The 15,582-nt window shown below is 51.3% G+C and overlaps 1 protein-coding gene across 1 annotated transcript in view; it reads right to left on the reverse strand.

Annotated features, from left to right (window-relative positions):
* The window catches only part of LOC139240114 (sorting nexin-27-like), a 55,905-nt gene that overhangs the window by 6,591 nt on the left and 33,732 nt on the right, over window positions 1–15,582 (reverse strand). The window contains exons 7-10 of the mRNA XM_070868490.1: window positions 13,788–13,951; window positions 10,082–10,171; window positions 6,202–6,351; window positions 3,093–3,221 (exon numbers count right to left, since the gene is read on the reverse strand). Of these exons, the coding sequence (XP_070724591.1) occupies window positions 3,093–3,221; window positions 6,202–6,351; window positions 10,082–10,171; window positions 13,788–13,951 (533 nt within the window). The remainder of the gene's footprint in view (window positions 1–3,092; window positions 3,222–6,201; window positions 6,352–10,081; window positions 10,172–13,787; window positions 13,952–15,582) is intronic.

Consider the following 15,582-nt stretch of genomic DNA (forward strand, 5'->3'; position numbering starts at 1 on the left):
ACTTCCCTGCCCGCCCCCTTATCCCTTTATTGGTTAAGAAACTGTCTATTTCTGTCTTAAATATATTCAATGTCCCAGCTTCCACAGCTCTCTGAGGCAGCGAATTCCACAGATTTACAACCCTCTGAGAGAAGAAATTCCTCCTCATCTCAGTTTTAAATGGGCGGCCCCTTATTCTAAGACCATGCCCCCTAGTTCTAATCTCTCCCATCAGTGGAAATATCCTCTCTGCATCCACCTTGTCGAGCCCCGTCATAATCTTATACGTTTCGATAAGATCACCTCTCATGCTTCTGAATTCCAATGAGTAGAGGCCCAACCTACGTGACCGTTCCTCATAAGTCAACCCCCTCATCTCCGGAATCAACCGAGTGAACCTTCTCTGAACTGCCTCCAAAGCAAGTATATCCTTTCGTAAATATGGAAACCAAAACTGCACGCAGTACTCCAGGTGTGGCCTCACCAATACCCTGTATAACTGGAGCAAGACTTCCCTGCTTTTATACTCCATCCCCTTTGCAATAAAGGCCAAGATTCCATTGGCCTTCCTGATCACTTGCTGTACCTGCATACTATCCTTTTGTGTTTCATGCACAAGTAACCCCCAGGTCTCGCTGTACTGCGGCACTTTGCAATCTTTCTCCGTTTAAATAATGGCCCTGAAAATCCGACGTCCCCGGGTCCGTATGGAGTGTGTACGTACCCGGGAAAGCATCGGAAAAGCCGGTTTTTGGCGCGCAATGCGCATGGCGCTGAAAACCGGCTTTTCCGATCCGTCAGGTCTCTGGCTCGATAGATCCTCCGCAAATCGGGAGCGAGGACATTTGTCAGTGGAAATTTCCCATATTTACGCTTACAAAATGTCCTCAAAAACCTTGCGCCTGAAAAAGCAGGCACATAGCTTACTGTTACAGGCGCAAGTGTTTTAAAAAAACACAAAAACATATAAAAATAAAGTTATGAAAACATATTTTATCAATAAAAACCCTCCCCACAACGGTAATTTTATTTTTAAAAACTTTTTTTTTTAAATCGGGACCATTTAAAAAAAAAAAGACATTAATAACTTTAATTTAAATGAATGTCGTGTATATTTTCTATTTTTTATTCGTGTTTTGGGTGTTTGGGGAGGGAGCGAGGTTTCTCATTCATAGTAACAGGAGTTAAGGACTTTATGGAACTCCAATGACGGTGAATGAGTATGTACTTGACCTGATTGGCTGCCCAGAGCCATGTGACACCAGCACCAGGCCTGCGCATGTGCCGACGTGCATGTGCTGCGACAGGCAGTCAGGAGAGGCCTGAGCATCGGAAAGTCGAACGTGGGCAGTCAGCTTAAGGGAGGTGTATCTTTTATTTTTCCAAAATGCCCGCCGGAAGGCCAAAACGCAATTTCAGGGCCAATAACGTGCTCTTTGATTTTTTTTCTGTCAAAGTACATGACCTCACACTTTCCAACATTATACTCTATCCGCCCAAAGGCCTGCCGATGGACGCCGGGCGGGTACTTAGCCCGAAAGATCCCTCTAAAAGAGCTGGCAGTACGGCCCGGCGGCAAAGGATCGTGCCGCCCAAGAGGGAGTCGGGCCTAGGGAGGGCGCAACTCTGAAAAGTAAATGCATCACCAAAAAAAAAAATCATCGGAACACCTTCAGGGCAACCCATCCAGGTAAGTCGTTGCTTTTAAAGACGTTTACCAACCTTCTTTTGCAGCTCTTCGTACTTACCGTCGGGGTTCGGCCGGCCTCCACACAGCGGTCCTTCCCCCTGCTGCCTCCGATTCTCGCCCGCACCAATCTGGCATCTCGGCGGGCGGGAGGCCACTTGGCCGCCGGGGGGGGGTGGGGCGCCAGCAGGCGGTTCCCGGCGGTGCTCCCCTCCCGCCCGAGTGGAAACTGGGAGCGAGGGGAAAACGGCGGGAAAAGTCGGCGGTAAGGCCACCAATATAGGGGCCAAAGAATTTGACCGAGCCACGTACGGAGCAATTAGGGCAGGTGGCCAAAAGTTTGGTCAAAGAGGCAGGTTTCAAGAAGCGTCTTGAAGGAGGAGAGGTAGAGAGGGAGGGAGTTCCAGGCAGCTGAAGGCACGGTCACCAATGGTGGAGCAATTATAATCAGTGATGCTCAAGAGGGCAGAATTAGAGGAGTGCGGCGCTCCCTCAGTACTGCCCCTCCGACAGTGCGGCGCTCCCTCAGTACTGCCCCTCCGACAGTGCGGCGCTCCCTCAGTACTGCCCCTCCGACAGTGCGGCACTCCCTCAGTACTGCCCCTCCGACAGTGCGGCGCTCCCTCAGTACTGCCCCTCCGACAGTGCGGCGCTCCCTCAGTACTGCCCCGCCGACAGTCCGGCACTCCCTCAGTACTGCCCCTCCGACAGTGCGGCGCTCCCTCAGTACTGCCCCTCCGACAGTGCGGCGCTCCCTCAGTACTGCCCCTCCTACAGTGCGGCATTCCCTCAGTACTGCCCCTCCGAACGTGCGGCGCTCACTCAGTACCGCCCCTCCGACCGTGCGGCGCTCCCTCAGTACTGCCCCTCCGACAGTGCGGGGCTCCCTCAGTACTGCCCCTCCGACAGTGCGGCGCTCCCTCAGTACTGCCCCTCCGACAGTGCGGCGCTCCCTCAGTACTGCCCCTCCGACAGTGCCAGGCTCCCTCAGTACTGCCCCTCCTACAGTGCGGCACTCCCTCAGTACTGCCCCTCCGAACGTGCGGCGCTCACTCAGTACCGCCCCTCCGACCGTGCGGCGCTCCCTCAGTACTGCCCCTCCGACCGTGCGGCGCTCCCTCAGTACTGCCCCTCCGACAGTGCGGCGCTCACTCAGTACCGCCCCTCCTACAGTGCGGCGCTCACTCAGTACCGCCCCTCCGACAGTGCGGGGCTCACTCAGTACTGGCACTGGGATTGTCGGCCTGCATTATGGGCTCGAGTCCCTGGAGTGGGGACTCGAACCCACGACCTGCTGAGCAGAGAGTGCTACGACCGAACTTCCTTCGACAGCACCCTAAAAGCCCCCAGGGTTTCCTTCTAAATCCCCCGCCCCTGGGGTCTCCCAAGTCTCCTGCCCTTGCGGCTCGCTGGCACTGGGACTCACGTAAGGCGTGAAGATCTTCACCCATCTGGGCTTCTTCTCCCCTCGAGCGTATTCGAAGCAGAACGCCATGCCTTCCTCGTCTGTGTCCCATCTTTGCATCTCCTCCCACTCAAAGGCGATTACCTGGTTCTGAGGGACAAACACGGGGCGGGGAGGGGTTAGTGACCGCACCACTGACATAGAAACATAGAAATTTACAGCGCAGGAGGCGGCCATTTTGGCCCATTGTGTCCGCGCCGGCCGACAAAGAGCCACACGGCCCTCGGTCAGCAGCCCTGAAGGTTACATATAAACCTATGAACAATGACGGAAAGGCAAAGAGCACCCGGCCCAACCAGTCCGCCTCACACAACTGCGACACCCCTTACACTGAAACATTCTACACTCCACCCCAACCAGAGCCATGTGACCTCCTGGGAGAGGCAAAAACCCGATAAAAACCCAGGCCAATTGGGGGGAAATCAATCTGGGAAAATTCCTCTCCGACCCATCCAGGCGATCGAAACTGGTCCAGGAGATCACCCTGGCCGTATTCGATTCCCGGCAGTACTTACGTAGACAAATGTAGGTCCCTTGCAGTCAGAAACAGGTGAATTTATAATGAGGAACAAAGAAATGGCAGACCAATGGAACAAATACTTTGGTTCTGTCTTCATGAAGGAAGACACAAATAATCTTCCGGAAATACCAGGGAACCGAGGGTTTAGCGAGAAGGAGGAACTGAAGGAAATCCTGATTAGTCAGGAAACTGTGTTAGGGAAATTGATGGGATTGAAGGACGATAAATCCCCAGGGCCTGATAGTCTGCATCCCAGAGTATTTAAGGAAGTGGCCCTAGAAATAGTGGATGCATTGGTGATCATTTTCCAACGTTCTATAGACTCTGGATCAGTTCCTATGGACTGGAGGGTAGCTAATGTAACACCATTTTTAAAAAAGGAGGGAGAGAGAAAACAGGTAATTATAGACCGGTTAGCCTGACATTGGTAGTGGGGAAAATGTTGGAATCAATTATTAAAGATGAAATAGCAGCGCATTTGGAAAGCAGTGACAGGATCGGTCCAAGTCAGCATGGATATATGAAAGGGAAATCCTGCTTGACAAATCTTCTAGAATTTTTTGAGGATGTAACTAGAAGAGTGGACAAGGGAGAACCAGTGAATGTGGTGTAGTTGGACTTTCAAAAGGCTTTTGACAAGGTCCCACACAAGAGATTGGTGTGCAAAATTAAAGCACATGGTATTGGGGGTAATGTACTGACGTGGATAGAGAACTGGTTGGCAGACAGGAAGCAGAGAGTCGGGATAAATGGGTCCTTTTCAGAATGGCAGGCAGTGACTAGTGGGGTGCCTCAGGGTTCAGTGCTGGGACCCCAGCTATTTACAATATACATTAACGATTTAGATGAAGGAATTGAGTGTAATATCTCCAAGTTTGCAGATGACACTAAGCTGGGTGGCAGTGTGAGCTGTGAGGAGGATGCTGAGAGGCTGCAGGATGACTTGGACAGGTTAGGTGAGTGAGCAAATGCATGGCAGATGCAGTATAATGTGGATAAATGTGAGGTTATCTACTTTGGTGGCAAAAACAGGAAGGCAGAATATTATCTGAATGGCGACAGATTCGGAAAAGGGGAGGTGCAACGAGACCTGGGTGTCATGGTACATCAGTCATTGAAAGTTGGTATGCAGGTACAGCAGGCGATAAAAGCAAGAGGATTTGAGTATAGGAGCAGGGAGGTCTTACTGCAGTTGTACAAGGCCTTGGTGAGGCCACACCTGGAACATTGTGTTCAGTTTTGGTCTCCTAATCTGAGGAAGGACATTCTTGCTATTGAGGGAGTGCAGCGAAGGTTCACCAGACTGATTCCCAGGATGGCAGGACTGACATATGAGGAGAGACTGGATCGACTGGGCTTATATTCACTGGAATTTAGAAGAATGAGAGGGGATCTCAAAGAAACATATAAAATTCTGACGGGACGGGACAGGTTAGATGCAGGAAGAATGTTCCCGATGTTGGGGAAGTCCAGAACCAGGGGTCACAGTCTAAGGATAAGAGGTAAGCCATTTAGGACCGAGATGAGGAGAAACTTCTTCACTCAGAGAGTTGTGAACCTGTGGAATTCTCTACCGCACAAAGGTGTTGAGGCCAATTCGTTAGATATATTCAAGAGGGAGTTAGATATGGCCCTTACGGCTAAGTGGAACAAGGGGTGAGAGAAAGCAGAAAAGGGGTACTGAGGGAATGATCAGCCATGATCTTATTGAATGGTAGTGCAGGCTCGAAGGGCCGAATGTCCTACTCCTGCACCTATTTTCTATGTTTCTATGTTACCATCGTATCTGCACCTGTAGCCGACACGTGCTACCATCTCCCCTCCTGACCGATTTCAATCGCTCTGCATCTTTTGGAAGAAGGTCTACTATTTTGAAGACCCTTCTTATAGCCCCTGTGGGGGGGGGGGTCATAGGAGCAGGAGGAAGCCGCTCAGCATCTCCAACCCGGTCCGCCATTCAATTAGATCATGGCTGATCTGTAGCTCAACCCAATTTATCCCTCGGTATCTTTACCCAACAGAAATTTCAGTCTAGAGAGCTCGAATTGATACCCAGCATCCAGTCTAAGACGCTTTCTAGATTTCCAGTACTGTTTTTGTGAAGAAGTGCTTCCTGACAATTCCAAAGATTCACCACCCTCTGAGTGAAGAAGTTTCTCCTCATCTCAGTCCTAAATGGCCGACCCCTTATCCTGAGACTGTGTGACCCCTGGTTCTCGACTCTCCAACCCGGGGGAAACATCCTCCCTGCATCTACCCTGTCAATCCCCTTCAGAATCTAGTGTTTCAATGAGATCACCTCTCATTCTTCTAAACTCTAGAGAATATCGGCCCAGTCTGCTCAATCTCTCCTCATAGGACAACCCTCTCATCTCAGGAATCAGTCTGGTGAACCTTCGTTGCACTCCCTCTATGGCACGTAAAACACGTGTGCACTTTTCCAGCAGTCACGGGTGGAGGATCGGGCTGGTTTCATCCCCCTCTCCCTGGGCCAAGGGTCTCACCGTGCTCACCTCCACCTCCCTCCGTCCCTCCCGTCGCTCTACCTACCTCCAGCTCTCCTTCCTCCGTGCAGGCGTGGAGTTTAAAGTGCTTGATGCTGATGGCAGTGATCACGTGACCCTTCCGCCGCGAGTCGCAGGCGCAGTGCGGGAACAGGATCTCGTTGTAGTCCTCGCACGTCCGAACCATATTCAGATACTGGGAAAGAAGGGAAACGCAGTGAATCTGGTGCGGCAAGTCCCTCTGCCGCTGGGTGCCAATGGCAACAGATAATCCGATGCCGGTGGTTAAAAACTAATCAATTCTAGATCCTGGTTCACCAATCAAACCAATTCTAGATCATGAATCACCAATCAACCAATTCTAGATCATGTATCACCAATCAACCAATTCTAGATGATGGATTACCAATCAACCAATTCTAGATCATGGATCACCAGTCAGCCAATTCTAGATCATGAATCACCAATCAACCAATTCTAGATCACGGATCAACTCATTCTAGATCACGGATCACCAACCAATTCTAGATCACGGATCACCAACCAATTCTAGATCACGGATCACCAACCAATTCTAGAGCATGGATCAACCAATTCTAGAGCATGGATCAACCAATTCTAGATCACGAACCACCAACCAATTCTCGATCATGAATCACCAATCAAACCGATTCTAGATCATGAATCACCAATCAAACCAATTCTCGATCATGAATCACAAATCAAACCAATTCTAGATCACGAATCGTCAATCAAACAATTCTAGATCATGAATCACCAATCAACCAATTCTAGATCATGAATCACCAATCAACCAATTCTAGATCATGAATCACCAATCAACCAATTCTAGATCATGAATCACCAATCAACCAATACTAGATCCTGAATCACCAACCAATTCTAGATCATGAATCACCAATCAACCAATTCTAGATCATGAATCACCAATCAAACCAATTCTAGATCATGAATCACCAACCAATTCTAGATCATGAATCACCAATCAACCAATTCTAGATCATGAATCACCAATCAAACCAATTCTAGATCATGAATCACCAATCAAACCAATTCTAGATCATGAATCACCAATCAACCAATTCTAGATCCTGAATCACCGATCAACGAATTCTAGATCATGAATCACCAATCAACCAATTCTAGATCATGGATCACCAACCAATTCTAGAGCATGGATCAACCAATTCTAGATCATGAATCGCCAATCAATTCTAGATCATGAATCGCCAATCAAACCAATTCTAGATCATGAATAACCAATGAACCAATTCTAGATCATGGCTCACCAACCAATTCTAGATCATGGCTCACCAACCAATTCTAGATCACGAATCACCAACCAATTCTAGATCACGAATCACCAACCAATTCTAGATCACGAATCACCAATCAAACAATTCTAGATCATGGATCACCAATCAAACTAATTCTAGATCATGGATCACCAGTCAACCAATTCTAGATCATGAATCACCAATCAACCAATTCTAGAGCATGGATCAATTCTAGATCACGGATAGCCAACCAATTCTAGATCACGGATTACCAACCAATTCTAGATCACGGATCACCAACCAATTTTAGATCACGGATCACCCAACCAATTCTAGATCACGGATCACCCAACCAATTCTAGATCACGAATCACCCAACCAATTCTAGATCACGAATCAGCAATCAACCAATTCTAGATCATGAATCACCAATCAAACCAATTCTAGATCATGAATCACCAATCAAACCAATTCTAGATCATGAATCACCAATCAAACTAATTCTAGATCACGAATCGCCAATCAAACAATTCTAGATCATGAATCACCAATCAACCAATTCTCGATCATGAATCACAAATCAACCAATTATAGATCATGAATCACCAATCAACCAATTCTAGATCATGAATCACCAATCAACCAATTCTAGATCATGAATCACCAATCAACCAATTCTAGATCACGAATCACCAACCAATTGTAGATCATGGATCACCAGTCAACCAATTCTAGATCATGAATCACCAATCAGCCAATTCCAGAGCATGGATCAACTAATTCTAGATCACGGATCACCAACCAATTCTAGATCACGGATCACCACACAATTCTAGATCATGGATCACCAACCAATTCTAGAGCATGGATGAACCAATTCTAGATCACGAATCACCAACCAATTCTCGATCACGAATCACCAACCAATTCTAGATCACGAATCACCAATCAACTAATTCTAGATCATGAATCGCCAATCAAACCAATTCTAGATCATGAATCGTCAATCAACCAATTCTAGATCACAAATCACCAATCAACCAATTCTAGATCATGGATCACCAACCAATTCTAAATCACGAATCACCAACCAATTCTAAATCACGAATCACCAACCAATTCTAGATCACGAATCACCAATCAACCAATTCTAGATCATGAATCACCAACCAACCAATTCTAGATCCTGAATCACCAACCAATTCTAGATCATGAATCACCAATCAATCAATTCTAGATCATGAATCACCAACTAATTCTAGATCGTGAATCACCAATCAACCAATTCTCGATCATGAATCACCAATGGAAGACACAGAGGAGAGGTTCACTTTATTGTTCGTTTAGGGACCAGACCCCTGTTAAGTGACCATTCCGGAACCACAGTTAACAAAGCATTTTTCTCTTTATTGCAGTTTTCTTGGCTTGTTCTTGGATTATTGTATCGTTCCTGATGGCGTACTGCAAGAAATTTAGTGTTGCGTTCCTGGTTTTGTATTCTTACACTTCAACGCGCAAAATAAAAGGATTTGGACGCGGAGACCCTGAACTTTGGCCATATTTCTGTGTGTTGCGGTTGACACGAGCTGGTGGAATCAGAGTTATCGCTTGCCTCAAGCTACAGTCTCACAGAAGGTAGTACGGCCTCCAACCTAATTTCCACCCCCCAGGAATCCCAGCCGAACCAATTCCAGATTGTGGATCTCAAGACCAACCAATTCTGGATCACGGATTACAGACCAGCCCATTCTAGATCATGCATCACCAATCAACCTAGATTACGAATCCCAAATCAACCAATTCAATATCCTCGATCCCAATCCCAAATCACTAGCCAGAAATCCAAAATCACGAATCAATAATTTCACACAGCCAACGTTACAATGCCCCAGAATGCTCTACAGGGCTGTAGTGATACCCGCCCTCCTGTATGACTCAGAGACCATGTACAGTAGACACCTCAAGTCGCTGGAGAAATACCACCAACGATGTCTCCGCAAGATCCTACAAATCCCTTGGGAGGACAGACGCACCAACGTTAGCGTCCTCAACCAGGCCAACATCCCCAGCATTGAAGCACTGACCACACTTGATCAGCTCCGCTGGACGGGCCACATCGTTCGCATGCCTGACACGAGACTCCCAAAGCAAGCGCTCTATTCGGAACTCCTTCACGGCAAACGAGCCAAAGGTGGGCAGCGGAAACGTTACAGGGACACCGTCAAAACCTCCCTGATAAAGTGCAACATTCCCCACTGACACCTGGGAGTCCCTGGGCCAAAGACCAGACCGCCCTAAGTGAAGAAAGTGCATCTGGGAGGGCACTGAGCACCTCGAGCCTCGTCGCCGAGAGCGTGCAGAAACCAAGCGCAGGCAGCGGAAGGAGCGTGCGGCAAACCTGTCCCACCCTCCCCTTCCCTCAACCACTGTCTGTCTCACCTGTGACAGGGACTGTGGCTCTCGTATTGGACTGTTCAACCACCGAAGGACTCATGTTAAGAATGGAAGCAAGTCTTCCTCGATTCCGAGGGACTGCCTATGATGATGCCCCGAAAGTGCAGTGAGAATACGGAACGGGCCAATACTAAAACTGACGGACTATCGCGCCCTCTGCCCCTTGCCACTCACCATGACCATCTTACGCTGCTCCGCCACTTTCTGCAGCTGGTAGGCCTTCTCTCCGGCCTTGATGGAGCCCCGCTTCACATCTTCCACAGCCTTGAGGAGCGAGAGAGTCGGGAAAAACACACAGACGGAGCATCAGCAATCACAGCTTCAGCCGGGCAAAACTCTACAAATATCTAAGGGCAAGCAACTTAGAATCATAGAAGGATACCGCACAGGAGGATCCCATTGGGCCCATGGAGCCCGTGCTGTGCCGGCTCTGTGACAGAGCGATCCAATCAGTCCCACTCCCCCCTGCTCTTTCCCCACAGCCCGGCACATTTCCCCCCTTCCAGTATTTACCCAATTCCCCCGTTTGAAAGTCCCGATTGAATCTGCTCCCACCGCCCTTTCAGGCAGCGCGTTCCCGATCACAACATCTCGCTGCATCAAAACACATTCTCCCCATCTCCCCCTCTGGTTCCATCGCCGATTATCGTCAATCTGTGTCCCTCTGGTTACCCACCCTCCTGCCCCCGGGAATAGTCTCTCCTGATTTACTCCTCAAAACCCCTCGTGATAGTGAACCCCTCGATTAAACCTTCTCTGCTCCGAGGGGAATAACCCCGGCTTCTCCAGTCTCTCCCAGTCACTGAAGGCCCTCATCCCCCGGGACCATTCTGGTCAATCTCCTCCCCACCCTCCCCAAGGCCGTGACATCCTCCTTAAAGTACGGGGCCCAGTATTGGACGACCACCGGACATCTCAAAGCGCTTCACAGCCAATGAAGTACTTTTTGACGTGCAGTCACTGTTGTATTGTGGGAAATGCCAATTTGCGCACAGCAAGCTCCCACACACAGCAATGTGATAATGACCCAGATCATCTGTTTCTTCAGGGATAAATATTGGCCCTAGGACACCGGCGAGAACTCCACTGCGCTTCTTCGAAATAGTGGCCATGGGATCGTTTACGTCCACCTGAGTACGCAGACAGGGCCTCAGTTTAACGTCTCATCCGAAAGACAGCACCTACGACAGTGCATCGCTCCCTCAGTATCGCCCCTCCGACAGTGCATCGCTCCCTCAGTATCGCCCCTCCAACAGTGCAGCGCTCCCTCAGTACTGCCCCTCCGACAGTGCATCGCTCCCTCAGTACCGCCCCTCCAACAGTGCAGCGCTCCCTCAGTACTGTCCCTCCGACAGTGCAGCGCTCCCTCAGTACCGCCCCTCCGACAATGCGGCACTCCCTCAGTACTGCCCCTCCGACAGTGCGGCGCTCCCTCAGTAACGCCCCTCCGACAGTGCGGCGCTCCCTCAGTACCGCCTCTCCAACAGTGCAGCGCTCCCTCAGTACCGCCCCTCCAACAGTGCAGCACTCCCTCAGTATCGCCCCTCCAACAGTGCGACGCTCCCTCAGTACTGCCCCTCTGACAGTGCGCCGCTCCCTCAGTACCGCCCCTCCGACAGTGCGACGCTCCCTCAGTACTGCCCCTCTGACAGTGCGGGGCTCCCTCAGTACCGCCCCTCCGACAGTGCGACGCTCCCTCAGTACTGCCCCTCTGACAGTGCGGGGCTCCCTCAGTACCGCCCCTCCGACAGTGCGACGCTCCCTCAGTACTGCCCCTCTGACAGTGCGGCGCTCCCTCAGTACCGCCCCTCCAATAGCGCAGTACGGCGCTCCATCAGCACTGCACTGGGAGTGCCGGCCTGGAATATGTGCTCAAGCCCCTGGCGTGGGACTCGAACCGACAACCTTCTGACTCAAAGGCAAGAGAGAGAGAGCTACCAACTGAACCACAGCTAATAGGGGAATAACTGGCATGCAGGACAGTCTGGGTCACTGGAAAGAAAGACACAAATACATTTAAAGAAACACTTGCATTTCTACAGTGCTTTCCACGACTTTGGGCACTTCACGGCCAATGAAGTACTTTTGGAGTGTAGTCACTGTTGTAATGTAGGAAAAGCAGAGCAGGTCTCCAGTCGTCCTGGTTAACCCTTGCCCCTGGACCGAGACCTCGCTCTGTCAAGCCCGTGTGGTGGCTGGTGTGCAACGGTCACCCCACGTTAAAAAAATTCACCCACAGGCATCTTCCACCCTTCAATTGGAGTTCAGGACTGGAACATCTGGTCCTTCATCGAAACACCTGCGAACTCTCGTGGAAGCAAGTCATCCTCGTTCGAGGGACCGCCTAGGCTGATGGTAGGACACGCGGCAGCCAATTTGGCAGCGATTCCCTCTCCCCCGCTTAAGTGGGAACGGTAGCCAAAAAGATTTCGCTCTAGTTTCTCAGCTCCTTCCTCCCAACTGCTCCAACGAGGAGGTCCCGACAGGATCGGGAAAGCAGTGTCATTTTGGCAGCAGAGCGACGAGTGTCCGATTCGGAATTTGCCCTCTTGCAACGGGGGATTTTAATAAGTGACTCATTAGCGTCTGTGCAGTTTGTCCTGCGATTGGACATTCACTGCAAAGCACGGTTAGTTTGCACAGTGCCGGCTCAATCCCAGACACCATTAAGCACTTTATGCTATTCTCGCCCTCACCCTCGACTATCGCCCTCACCCTCGACTATCGCCCTCACCCTCGACTATCGCCCTCACCCTCGACTATCGCCCTCCCACCCGTAAGGTGCTCACTCGCGCTGGAGTTTGGCGTCCGCCGTGCCTCACCGGGTCTTACTCTCATTTCGAGTCCCACTCCAGCAAATTGAGTCCATAATCCAGGTCAACACTCCCAGTGCCAGTACTGAGGGAGCGGCGCATTGTCAGAGGGGCAGTACTGAGGGAGTGCCGCACTGTCGGAGGGGCAGTACTGAGGGAGCGCCGCACTGTCGGAGGGGCAGTACTGAGGGAGCGCCGCACTGTCAGAGGGGCAGTACTGAGGGAGCGCCGCACTGTCAGAGGGGCAGTACTGAGGGAGTGCCGCACTGTCGGAGGGGCAGTACTGAGGGAGCGCCGCACTGTCAGAGGGGCAGTACTGAGGGAGCGGCGCATTGTCAGAGGGGCAGTACTGAGGGAGCGCCGCACTGTCAGAGGGGCAGTACTGAGGGAGCGCCGCACTGTCAGAGGGGCAGTACTGAGGGAGTGCCGCACTGTCAGAGGGGCGGTACTGAGGGAGCGCCGCACTGTCGGAGGGGCAGTACTGAGGGAGCGCCGCACTGTTGGAGGGGCCATCTTTCGGATGAGACATTAAACCGAGGCCCCGTCTGCCCTCTCGGGTGGATGTAAAAGATCCCGGGGGCCACTATTGGAAGAAGAGCAGGGGGAGTTCTCCCCGGTGTCCTGGGGCCAATATTTATCCCTCGGCCAACAGATGATCTGGGTCATTATCACATTGCTGTGTGTGGGAGCTTGCTGTGCGCAAATTGGCTCCCGAACCCTAAATTCAGTGACTACACACCAAAAGTACTTCATTGGCTGTAAAGCGCCTTGAGACATCATCATCATGGGCGATCCCTCGAAACGAGGATAACTTGCTTCCACGCCGGAAAGGGATGAGTTCACAGGTGTTTCAGTGAAGGACCTGATATTCCGGATCCCGAACTACATCCTGAAGGCTGGAAGATGCCTGTGGGTGGATTGTTTTAACGTGGGGTGGCCGTTGCACACCAGCCACCACACGGGCTTGGTCCAGCGGTCGTGGAAGGCGCTGTATAAACAAGTCTTGCTTATTCTATGCAACATATCGGTGATTTAACCCCTCGGGCCCCGGGAGGGGCTCCGATTACCTGGTGGAAGAAGTAGATGACGGCCAGGACGCTGTCATTGAGCAGGGCCTCCTCCTCTGCAGTGAACAGCCACTTCCTGATGGTGAGACAGGTCCCGGAGATGGCCGACGTGTAGTTCTGGACGTACAGCTTGTGAGGAAATTCGTTCGGCGCCAACTTACGCACTGCGGGGGGGAGGGAGAAAGCATCGGCCGGTCAGGGTCGCGGGTGTAGAACCGGGGGTGCAAAACGCTGGGACCGAAGTGACCCACCGCGGGAAACGTTTGTTTTTACCGACCGGCACGGTGGCCTCTTGAGCAAAATTCCTCTCTTTGGCTTATCTTTTTTCAGCGGCCCGGATGACGGTCGCAATGGGGGCGGATTTAAATGGAGAAGGATTGCAAAGTGCCGCAGTACAGCGGGACCTGGGGGGTACTGGTGCATGAAACACAAGAGGATAGTATGCAGGTACAGCAAGTGATCAGGAAGGCCAATGGAATCTTGGCCTTTATTGCAAAGGGGATGGAGTATAAAAGCAGAGAAGTCTTGCTCCAGTTATACAGGGTATTGGTGAGGCCACACCTGGAGTACTGCGTGCAGTTTTGGTTTCCATATTTACGAAAGGATATCTTTGCTTTGGAGGCAGTTCAGAGAAGGTTCACTCGGTTGATTCCGGGGATGAGGGGGTTGACTTATGAGGAAAGGTTGAGGAGGTTGGGCCTCTACTCATTGGAATTCAGAAGAATGAGAGGTGATCTTATCGAAACGTATCAGATTATGAGGGGGCTCGACAAGGTGGATGCAGAGAGGATGTTTCCACTGATGGGGGAGACTAGAACTAGGGGGCACGGTCTTAGAATAAGGGGCCGCCCATTTAAAACTGAGATGAGGAGGAATTTCTTCTCTCAGAGGGTTGTAAATCTGTGGAATTCTCTGCCTCAGAGAGCTGTGGAGGCTGGGGCATTGAATAAATTTAAGACAGAAATAGACAGTTTCTGAACCAATAAGGGGATAAGGGGGCGGGCAGGGAAGTGGAGCCGAGTCCATGATCGGATCAGCCATGATCGTATTAAATGGTGGAGCAGGCTCGAGGGGCCGAATGGCCGACTCCTGCTCCTGTTTCTGATGTTCTTATATACAGCGGTGAGCAGCAGCGCGCAGTCTAGAGGGCCGGAAGTTGGGGGGGGGGGCAGAGTATCCAGCCGCTGTCAGTCGTCAGCGTGGCGCTGATGACGTCATCAGGGCTCCGCGTCATCACGGCGCTCTCCTTCACTTAAAGGGGACGGCCGCCGCGAGCTCTGCCATTCCTAAACTTCGGCCCACTGGGCCAGCAGGGAGGGGTTGGGGCTGGGCCAGCGGCCAGGCACACCCAAGGGTGGGGGGTGCGTGTCAGGCTGTCTGTTGGCGGCCCGGCTGAACCCGGGGCAGGTGGTGGGGGCATAATTGTCGACCCGACTTGGCCGACAAAAAAAAAACATGGCAGCCGCTGCAGTGCGCCCTCCGCTTTAATGGCAGCCGCACCGCCATTTTAGAAGCACTCCCAGCTCAGTGCACCGGCAGAAAAATCTGCCCTTGGCACCGCGAGCAAGCTTTGTTCGGCGGGATTTCGTCGTCGGGGGCGGTGTGTGCTCTGACGACGCACTTAGGACAGATTTGGCAGCAGCGGAGTGGTAGTGGGGGGGCGCGGGGGAGCGGGTCACCGCCGGAGCGGAATTTTCAAAATGGCGGCCGTTCCACGATTAAAATCGGCGGCCATTGCACTCTGGAGCGCGGCAGCCGTTTACCGGCGGTCACGGGCCTTACGGGAGCGGGGCAC

This window comes from Pristiophorus japonicus, chromosome 30 (genome assembly GCF_044704955.1).
Source record: "Pristiophorus japonicus isolate sPriJap1 chromosome 30, sPriJap1.hap1, whole genome shotgun sequence".
NCBI classification, from domain to species: Eukaryota; Metazoa; Chordata; class Chondrichthyes; family Pristiophoridae; genus Pristiophorus; species Pristiophorus japonicus.